The 11,795-nt window shown below is 36.5% G+C and overlaps 1 protein-coding gene across 1 annotated transcript; it reads left to right on the top strand.

The window, feature by feature from the left end:
* The first annotated feature begins 5,774 nt into the window (after nucleotides 1–5,774).
* On the top strand, nucleotides 5,775–6,949 carry CPR10 (cuticular protein RR-1 motif 10). Its single transcript, NM_001173267.1, has one exon. The coding sequence runs from the start codon at nucleotides 5,821–5,823 to the stop codon at nucleotides 6,664–6,666; it is 846 nt and encodes a 281-aa protein (NP_001166738.1). The 5' UTR covers nucleotides 5,775–5,820; the 3' UTR covers nucleotides 6,667–6,949.
* The last annotated feature ends 4,846 nt before the right edge of the window (nucleotides 6,950–11,795 follow it).

Here is an 11,795-nt window from a genome sequence, read left to right as displayed (position 1 = left end):
TCCTCAGCCCACAATCTAAAAGATCGCGCCTAATATCAAGTTATTTTGATATATTTTTTATTGCTTAAATGGGTTGACGAGCTCACAGCCAACCTGGTGCTAAGTAGTTACTGAAGCCCATAGACATCTACGACGTAAATGCGCCACCCATTTTGAGATATAAGTTCTAAGATCTCAGTATAGTTAATTACAACGGCTGCTCCACCCTTCAAACCGAAACGCATTACTGCTTCATGGCAGAAATAGGTAGGGCGGTATTACCACCCGTCCGGACTCACAAGAGGCCTACCACCAGTAATTATGTAATTTATGATTTTGCTGTATTGATTTTTATTACCGATGTTATTCTTTCACCGTGGAAGTCAAACGAATATTTTTAAATACGTATTTCATTAGAAAAAGTGGTACCCGCATACGGGATCCAAACACCGTTGCATTGCTACATACGAATGTACCGGACGTCTTATCCCTTAGGCCGCGACGACTTTCAATCTTATCAATAAAGTAAAATGATTACTAACAACATAAATAATTTATCTAAGTGATTAATTTTCGTTTCTTATTATTTTATTCATTATTGTTTTTCAAAATAGTAAACAGTGTAGGCTGGTAAAACTAAATACCAATATAGACAAAAGATATTTATTGTCTTCCTAATCTATATCTACAAAAACTACAATTCAAATATTCCATCAGTTAAATAAGTAGAAAAAATAATCTAGACCCAATCAATGGCAATTATAAACCATAGATAAAATAATGAAATTAAAACTAAAACAAAGAAAACGCTTCTTGAAAAATCGTGTTTATACAAAAAAATACTATTCTAAAATAACCTTAATCTTCATAAGAGACCATCTACATCTTAAACATTTGAATAAGAAGAATACGCTATTACTATTGTAACCGTACATGGAAATTCAGAATAAAATAATAGGGCCATAGAAATGTTCTTTAAGGGATCGTACGAATACCTACGTGTCATAATCAGGCATTTTAACTCGTTTAGGTGTATAAGAGACCTTGATCACGAACGACCAGTGACCTTTTACGGAATACTCTATGTAAATGCGAGCAATTTATATCGCACTTACAGAACACTGAATATAAAACATGCAAACTGAGTTTTCACAAAGCACATTAGTACCTACCCAGAATTTAAGCATTTATTTCTATTGTTTTAAAGTTTAAAAGTTTAAAAGTTGTTTTAAAGTTTAAATACAAGAACGAAAAAAAGAAAAAAAGCTTTGACCGGTATTCAAACCCGCATTCAGGCACAGTAGTGAATCACTAACCTCCAGAGTCTAGTCTAGAGTCTAGACTGATAAGGCGATGAAAATAGTTAAATTTATTAAACTTTGTAATTGTGTTGTGCTATTTGAGACAAAGCATGCAGTAAATTCGGTTTTCGGTAGGCAGTGGCTTGGCTCTGCCCCTGGCATTGCTGAAGTCCATGGGCGACGATAACCACTCACCATCAGATGGGCCGTGTCGTCTGCCTACAAGGGCAATTTTTTTTTTCTTTTTTAATTTCAATTTCATAAAAAAATGTCATAAAACTAAGTAAAAATTTTGTATATCCAATAGAGCAATTGATTTCTAACGTTTAAAAGAAAATATAGAGCTTAAGATCTTGAAAACACGCCCGAATAGTGATGCTATGTGAACATTAGTTGAACTGGACCCAGACTGTGAATTCAAGTTATTTGAATACAAACACTATGTAACCTCACATTGGACTAGTTACATAACTGGAGCACGGCTTGCGAGTAAATTAATATATGAAACCAAGGTCGGTAATGTTGACATATAGACTTACATGTTAGAAATTGTGCGCCAGTTGTATCTAAATTTTCTAACTTAATTATGAATATATTATGAAATAATTAAAATGAGCTGAGAATAGTACTAAAAGCTATTATGCTCTTTATTTTGTTGTGTATGTACTAATACTTTATATTTACTGTGTTTTATCATTTTACATAACTATTTATTGAATACTGGCAATAAGGTGGTATAACAAAGCTTCGTGAATAGGTATCGCCACCGTATTTTAGTATGTTAGTACCGTGGTAGAGCCTCTTGTGAGTCCGCGCGGGTAGGTACCACCACCCTGCCTATTTCTGCCGTGAAGCAATAATGCGTTACGGTTTGAAGGGTGAGGCAGCCGTTGTAACTATACTGAGATCTTAGAACTTATATCTCAAGGTGGGTGGCGCATTAACTTTGTAGATGTCTATGGACTCCACTTAACACCAGGCGGGCTATGAGCTCGTCCACCCATCTAAGCAATAAAAAAAATATTATATTAATTTGTGCCACGATGCAGTCATGTGTAATACTTTGAAGGGTGAAATGATCATTATGCATATACAATGCATACCTCCGGCTAAATTATTTAACAATTACCCCACACGTTCATTTAGTTAAATAATTTAATTCACTAATTAGTTTTGTGTCTGTCGATGTAATTATTTGGCCTTTTGAGCAACACAGCAGCAGCGAAACATGATTGAGAGCTTGATTCCTTGCCAAGTAAAGCCGGCTGTGTCGTTCGAAGGCACTGTTATACCAAAACTTAAAATTGATTGTTCTTTGTTTTTTCAATAAAAAAAATAATCTCGTTATTATGACCTAAACTCAATCGAGCAGCTGTCGTTGCGTAATCCACATTTCTTTTAAAGTAATGTACATTATCCGGTAAGAATTTCACGGTCAAGGCCCCTAAATTATTTTAAGCCGTTACAAAAATTGTAGGTCAAATGCGTCGGTGCACAGAATAATTGAACATTCCTTTGTAAATATATATTTCATATTATGCTTACTTAACTTCAATTTTGATTCTATTTTTGGTTTTCTTCGTTCAATAAATATTAAATAAATATTAAATATTTACTAACAATCACGCCACGTTAACTGGTCCCGTGATAAGTTCGTAAAGAACTTGTGTTACAGGTACCAGATAACGGAAATAAATGTAAGATTTTTATTATACACATACATATATTTAATATACATCCATAACCCTGGAAAATACATTTATATTTATCATACAAATATCTTCCCTTGGCGGGATTCGAACCCGCGACCCCCTTGTGTAGTGACCATGTCACTTACCACTACACCAGACGGCTCGTCATGATAATCGCCTTATCGTAGCCGCCGCTGACTACTCCCCGAATCCTGATCATGCAGGAGTCAGTCACCGTCGACGCCCTAGACACGTCCTTACGGATCCATCAGATCCAATAACCTTTGCATTAGACCCCTTCAGCTCTAACACTAGGAGCAGGCTTAGGGACCCCGGTAACCGTACTCGTCGAACTCGACAAAGAGTTCGCCGTGCAACTTAACCCATGAATCAGCTCGCTGAGTTTCTCGCCGGATCTTCTCAGCGGGTCGCGATTCCGATCCGGTAGTAGATTCATTCGCGAAGCAGCTGCTCTTGAGCTGTTAGGTCTCCTTCGGAGGCGCTCGGGTAGCTGTTAGCAAATCCCACCCCTCCTGGCTGAGCCTTTGCTCGCCCACCTGTCCTGGTGAAACTGGAAAGGCCTCCAGGCCACCAGTAATCCTTCAATCATAACAAAAAAAAAAAAAACCAGACGGCCGTTAAACTATGGTACTATCCTTTGAGGCCCTTAAATTTTTAAATCATTACCAAAGTATTGAGTTATTAAAATGATACCATATTAAATTATGCGGCATAGACGACTTTTTATGTTCACAAATAAGAGACTACGAGTTTCTTGAATGCTAAAAAAAACATCGTTTAACACAAAACACGTTAAATAATTGTAACAGGTATTAATTACAAAACCAGTTTAGTTAAATTTTCCTATTTCGGGGGCTAATAAAACGAGAATCAATAAATCTCTGGGTCGCTTTCAAAGTTGGTCGTTAACAAATTCTAGGTTGACGCGATAAAGTCTGAAGCTTAGATAGCACTATGTTCATAATCACTAATTCATATAAGCGGAAGTAATTAATCTAAACGTTATAATCATTGTAAATCAAGACTAAAAAAAATATATTACATACATTTCAGTATACCAAAGGAATTCGTATTTTTCATTACGACTTGCGTCATATGTACAAGGCTATTTTAAAGATATAGAAATAGATAAAATTGTGCAGCACTTTTTGAAACTATTTAACATTGCTCCCATTCTCTTGTGCGAAATATGATCATTTTATGACGAACAGCATATAGTTCTTTATTAATTTATAACGCGAAAACAAGTAATAAAGCCAGTTATTTTTATTATCGTTCGAACCGAAACTAATGATTGCTTCGCGGTCCTAATAGACTTACAATACGCCTGAAGCCATTATGATCTAAAGGCCACGAAACCGGGATTATTCGCATCAAGCGATAAGATAATGTTAACGACCAAATGCCACAGGGTTCTATTATTTTAAAGAAAATACGTACCTGACACGTGTTCATAAACTTCCACAGTGAAAGAATATTAACGTGTAATAAAAATTGAGTCCACTAAATTTAGAAGTTTGCGCAATTACAAGTGTTACGGTGCATTCTAAGACAGTCGACGTATAATTGAGACTTCCACGTAATGTTTCAAGGTTCACGTTCTGATATTTATCAATACAATTAAAAAAACCACCACTTAAATTTAAATGGATAGACAAAAAGTAAAAGTGGATACTGGGGCTCTAAATTAAGAGTCGCAAAGGCCAGACTGATGATTATCGTCAAAAAATAATTATATGTCCTTATAGAATTTAGAGAGAGATAGAGAACATACTTTATTGCACACCAAAACACAGTTATCATTAGAAAAGAGTCAACAAGCAGATACGTTTGTACAATAGGCGGTCCTATCGCTAAAAGCGATTTCTTCCAGACAACCGTTCAATTAACAGAAATTCTGGAAAAGATAAAGATACAGCAGGTATGTTGCGGTATACCATTACTAATTTAGTAATTTAAAATTTATTTAAATCCTTATAGTACAATTTTCGTGAGAAAGTACTCATTCATGCAACTTCCCAAATATGATGCAATATTAGGCAAACGTACACAAACAACTATGACAGACGCCAATGTGCCATTTAGCAATAAATCATCGCCTATTAAACATGTAAATCAAAATTTCATACACTATGACCCCGTAACTGAGCACTTAACAAAGACTAATAAAGAATTTCTCGCCACTAGACCTCCATTACGTAAATAGTCGGTGAGAAGCAGTCATGACTTAGATCTCAGCGATTTAAATTAACGTTTTTTACAGAACAAAAGAATTCACAACTGCGGTAATTCCTGGCCCAATGACTGACTAGAGTGACCCGTGTCTTACGCAAGGTTTTGCAAAAAAATATATGAACTATGATTTGATCAAATCAAGCAGCGCGATTTTATAGGCCTTGTTACTTGGTTATACAATTGGGGTAATGCAGATCAATACAGTAAATAGTTTATCAAGTAATATTGCTTTCTTATCAGAAATCATAGACCGACTTCAATTCCGATAAATAAGTAGTGAAAAACAATTTAAAAGAGTCATAATCGAGAATAACTCTGGTTCTATTTAAATTTAATTGGGTCCACCGACTCGATGACATTTAAGTAAGGCTACCGAACTTGATTCAACAGACGACACATGGACTCTTCATTTTAATTCCACTTCCCTGGTCTGCATCCGTTGCGGTCTATAAACGTAAAATATTCGCGGTCGAACCCACGGGCCCTTCCAATACACGTCAAGGCCTCAGCGGCTCGTATATAATAAGTTCACCCGCCCGCAACTACATACTTTGTTACTTTCACGCGAGCAGTGCACATTTTGACCGTTCAAAATGTACAGGCTTATTGTGTCCGCCTTTGTCATAGTGGCCGTGTCGTGCCAGCAACACGAAGGGGCCAGACGTGTCCCCAAATACGCAGGCGATCCTAAAACGGCGGCTATAGTGCAAGAAGCACGATACCTGAGTGGAAATGGCGCGTTTGGCGCCGCTTACCAACAAGAAGACGGCATCAACTTTAAAGAAGAAACCGACGCTGAGGGCAACAGGAAAGGCAGCTACTCATATATCGATCCGAGTGGCCAGAGGAAGACAGTGAACTACATCGCCGGCAAAAATGGATTCCAAGCCGTTGGCGATCACATTCCGACTGCGCCTCAAGCTGCCGCTCCTACTCCTGGCTACACGCCCGATCCTCGATACAACTCTCCAGATTACAAGGCACCACAATATAGTGCGCCACAACAATACGTCTCGCAAGCACAGCCCCGTAACTACGGCGGCAAGCCCAATGAAGACGACGGACAGTACTATCCTGAGCTATACGAACAAGAGAACTACGCAGCTCCACAACCGAGATATCAGCCTCAACAACAGTACCAAGCTCAGCCACAATATCAAGCCCAGCCTCAGCCGCAATACCAACCACAACCTCAATACCAGCCTGAACCCCAGCCCCGGTATCAATCTCAACCTCAGTACCAATCTACCAATATTTATACCGGTGTACAACAAGCTCAATATAGTGGTCTTCAAACTCAACAAGAATACTCGGCTCCTGAAACGCGCTCGCAATACTACGAACCAACAACACCGCCCCCCGCGCGTTTCTTTCCTCCTGGCAAGTTCAGTCTAAATAGAGCACCTGACGGCTACTCCTATTCTTTCCACAAAGCGTAAAACTAATTTATAATGTTACCTCGGCGATTTGTATAGGCCGAAACACCTTAAAAAGCATGCATCAATTAGCAATTCGTCGCGTCATCGAGGGGTCGACCGCGAACCACGCACCCGCCACTTGGAAAGAATTTCATAATTGTTGTTTGCTGTGTTATTGTGGGTTGATGGACATGTGTGCATAAAATATATTGTTTTTCCTAACTTATTAAGGGAACGGCCTTAAAGTTTTCGGGCCGAGAAAGCGTCAGTGACGGAAACTGAACTGTAAATAAATTTAGAATTATTGACAACAAATAAATGCGAGTTTTAATAATATATTATACATACATACCTATTCTACTGTACTTAATATTGTCGCACCAAATTGTGAAGTTTAAGAAAAAAAAACTTTGTTCAAAAATCATAAAATAGTCATAAAGACGGATCTTTAGTAAAAAGAATTTTCTAGAATAAATATCTTGATTAGAATCAGTAGACTAGTACAACTGTTAAAAAATTCTTATTCTAAAAAAACCTCACCTGTAACACATTAATTATGATTTGAAACCTTTAAAAATTTCGATATCACATCATTAAGTATCGAACCATATCGAGAAATGTGTTTTGTTAATCGAAAGTAAAAACCTGCTTCTACCGACTTCCTAGTACGCAATTCACTCAGACAGGGCCCGTCCGCATTCTACACAGTACTCACAAAGTCGACTGTCTAGCAACTAGATCACCTTAACGCTGCCACAAGGATACCGTGCCGCCGGACCAGTATAGCCCTGCCACGCCTTGCTTTCGATTTACCAGTAAATTACGATTACCGTGAACGCCACGCTGCAATAGTCTAAAACACAACCTTATCGACAACGCAGATCGACACTTGGCGCCTTTCAACACAACACGCGTAATTATTTTTTGTTAAGTTCAGGAGCGCGAACACATTTCGTAATTTAGATTTCAACTTATTAGTCTTATTACCACGACCCTCAGTAATGAGGAAACCGACGCAAGGAGGAGGAGGAGTCTTATTACCGGTCCATTATATCTATATATTAATAGGTGAAGCAAAAACTTTGTATCCCTTTTTACGAAAATTGCGCGGACGGAGGAGTATGAAATTTTCCACACTTATAGAGAATATAGAGAAGAAGTGCACAACGCTAATATTTTTTTAAAAGAATGCATAAAAGATACATTAAATCGATTAAGAAAACATTACACACACTACATACCATGTATTTGACGCGCACACGTATGCATACTATTTATTGTCAAGCTTTTGTTCTTGACGTCTGTTGTCAAATTGAGAATATATTAAATATTATTTGTCTTTGTTAATATTTTTACAGTGTAGTCTTGGCGAAATTTGTGATACAATCATAATAGTGTACAAACTTACAATTCCAATTAATTATAGTCGAATTTCGACTACTGCGGGACCTCTAGTATAAATAAATGTACTAGATTATTTTTTGTTATTGCAGAATTCAAGCCGACGAGATCACGGGTCACCTAAGCTTAAATCCTACAAACGTCACAAGAATAGTGAATTCTCATTATAGCAGTAGTATAGTGAATATTCATTAACCAAATGTTAGTTCAATTACTGCATACGTATGAAGTTAATTTCATAAACGGAATTACTTACTTGGTAATTTAATTTTAGCGAAAACCGTGTGCGAATTCTTAACAATGAAATGAGTCTTAGAAAATCTTACATCGTTTCGTCAAGCCTAATGTGTAATAATGTGCAGATAATTGTATTGTTTCGTACCACAACAAGAATAAACGAGTGAAGCAATTCATGTAATATATGAAACAATTTGATTGGCATTATATTGTGCAAGCTATTTTGTTGTTCGATTTCAACCTATTAAAGTACACTCCATTGTCTTTACTCACGACATACATAATTAACTTGGTCTATTACAACTTTCCCATTCATTCGAACGAGTTTTTTTTTTGTAGCCCGTTTTCTTTAAACAGTTGTTTGGTAGTCAATTTCAAAATAACTTTCCTGGTGAGGCTTAATGAGGACGGCGGAGAAAACATTCCAATGACCGTGCAATTTATTAATTTCATCTCCAGTACCTCCAGTCATGGAAGATGCATCCAAAATCGGGGTTTCGCAAGAAAAAGCATTATTACTTATTACTTGCTGTATGATGTTGTAAGTAAAAAAACTAACTAAACTATTTAACTGCAGTACAATAAAATTGACAGTTACGTAAATTATTAATACATCAACTATACAACAAATACTCGTATATTGTATTTATGAATCTACTTCGCTTTTCATGAATAAAGCCGAAATACTCATATTATATATTATAATAAAATAAATAATAAAATAAAAAGCCTATATTTCCTTATCCATATTATCTATTAATAACAATAATAATATGAAAATAATTTTTGATGTTCGATTTAAGAACATCGTATTTGATTTATCTTAATCGTATTTCAAGAAAATCGTAATTATTGCTCTGTAAAAATCAAACCCATAAGCTTATTAAAGTAGGCCTTCATAACCGCTTACCATCGTTGCTTTACCATCGACGATACCGACGGCTGATTGTACAGGATATTGTTCTTTCGTCTTGAAAAATGTTTGCGGGGAACATTTTTTAGGATCCTAACTGTTTGAACTGTTCTAGTTTTAAGGTCGAACCATGATATGGACATGTGGGTGACTATGGGTTCACCGAACGGGCTAAATAGGTATCGCCACAAAAGCTTCAAAATAACAATCAATCGTAAAAAAGTCACAAAAAAATATGCATTACAAACATTCTCTAGGAAACATGAATCTACAAAACGAGCCAATAAAATCAGTCGTAGCTAAGCTGTTGCAAATCTCAACATAATTTGTTGCCAAGAAAATATCGTGAAAGAATTCTTGAATTTATGCAGAAGAGCTTAGTTCCCGCCGCCACTCCTACAGACTTATCCTATTTAATTACAAAGGGAAATGAAAATCTAAACGCTCCCGGTAAGGAATAAAATGCAATAAACAGTTCAAAATGGACCGGCAGAAACTAGGCTAGTAAATGAACTAGGTAATTTATTTTATCCGTAATAGCGTAAACAGGATAAATTAATATACTCGTCAGATAAATAAAAAGTCAGAAAAGAATATGAATAAGATTTGTTTGAAATATAAAACGCCGGGATTCCATTTAAGTTCTATTGACGTTTCCGAGATGTTTGTGTTTACAACTGATGAGATTCTTTTCGGAAAAAAGGTGAATGTAATAAAAAATAAGGAAGTGCTTATAATTCTTTTAATACAAATAGGATTTTTCCTCCATACTAAATGCCCCGTAAATTCATGCTGACGGACATTTCTTAATTTGAATTCTTATATTTCACTTGACGTGAGAAGTCAACTGACTGACGTTTTTCGTGTTCATTAGAGACTATAATTTGAACGCCCCAGTTGATTATCGATTGCTACATTACGTGTAATATTCAAATATTAAGTCGTTTTGATAGTATTATCCTTTGGGCCACTTGTCTATCACCTGCTCATATAAAAAACGATGCGATTCAAAACCCGCAAGCAAATACGGTTACGTAAACAGGTACTAGATCTCAAGACATAAGTTACACGTATACATAGACGACTCATCAACAATATCAAAAATTAAACCCTAAAAAGTTGGGTGGGCCTCTGGTAGATACCAGATTCCAGATACCAGGCGTATTTCAGCCACGAAGCGTTCCGGTTTGAGTGGGGTTGCAGCCGAAATACCTTATTTAATATAAATTAGACCTCGTCGTTTTTTTTATATTTATTTATTGCTTAGTTGTGTCGTGACCTCAGCCACCTATAAAAAGAGCTCCTAGTCCCAAGCACTGTCGGGAGGTACAGTCTTTATACACACAACGCAAGATGAAAGAATAAAGACTTCAAGCATGAGCCGTGAGCTAGAGGCCTAAAATAATAAAAAATATATAAAAATGAATTGCTGTTCGTTAGTCTCGCTAAAACTCGAGAAAGGCTGGGCCGATTTGGCTAATTTTGGTCTTGAATTATTTGTGGAAGTCCAGGAAAGGTTTAAAAGGTAGATAAATGTGAAAATTCTCCGAATTAAATAAAAATAACACTTTTGTTTTTCCTTTGATGTGTCCCCCGTCGGACGGATTCCTTTTGTTTGTTTTAAGTTTATTTTATACAAAAGCTTGGTTTTTTTTGTATCGGTTGAGGCACTACGAAATCTTCCGGGTCAGCTAGTAAAAAATAAAATATTTACATTTTATAACATCGTTACTCTTCATGTCGCTAAAAGGAATTGAATAAGGAGTTTTTAATAACATGAAGAATTCTATCAGACGACTGAAACTACTTCGGAAAGAACTAAAATGAGCCATGCTTTTTACTCCGGAACTTAGTAGAAAATTTTAACTGAGACTAGTTTCATCCGCGTTAAGTGAACTGCGGAAAAAAAGTTTAATCTTAGTGCACTGAAGTTATACACGCCAAGTTATCTTAAGTTTAAATACCCATCACCCCAATTATTTATCTTCCGATTAGATTCTTCTTGCTCACTTTAATTACTTGACATCTTTATCTTATTTTTTGTATGTTATTTATTTATAATACAAATCGATTTACTCGTATCCAAGCCAAACAACAGTGATCCCGCCTCTACCTTTTTTGTTCTAAGGAAATATGTATATGTACGTCATGTACGTCAATATGTGTGTTCACAACAACTTCCACGATAAAAGAGTAGCATAATTAAGCAGCAAAGCTAATTTGCATAGTTAATAAATTTTGCGTAATTACTAATAGATAATCACTGGTAGCTTGGCGTATTATCAGCTAGGCGGGGTAATTTTTTTATTTATTGCTTAGATGGGTGGACGAGCTCACAGCCCACCTGGTGTTAAGTAGTTACTGGAGCCCATAGACATCTACAACGTAACCGAACGCATGATTGTTTCGCTGCAGAAACAGGCGGTTTCCCTACCTTTAAGGCTCAGCGCTACCGCCTATATAGCTGTATACCTACTACTACCTGACGACCTCAGGGTAAACCTCATATTGAGGGGTTATCAGGGACCATACACAGCAGAAAACAAACAAGAACATGTTATAATACGTTACGATGACAGACTATCCAATACAACTCTCT

The sequence above is a fragment of the Bombyx mori genome, chromosome 18 (genome assembly GCF_030269925.1).
Source record: "Bombyx mori chromosome 18, ASM3026992v2".
In the NCBI taxonomy this organism is placed as follows: domain Eukaryota; kingdom Metazoa; phylum Arthropoda; class Insecta; order Lepidoptera; family Bombycidae; genus Bombyx; species Bombyx mori.
The sequence above is the reverse complement of the archived record's forward strand: the minus strand, read 5'-3'. Positions and strand labels throughout refer to the sequence as shown.

Bases quoted from the DNA above. Each gene is read 5' to 3' on its own strand.
- CPR10 (NM_001173267.1), top strand. From the start codon at position 5,821: ATGTACAGGCTTATTGTGTCCGCCTTTGTCATAGTGGCCGTGTCGTGC.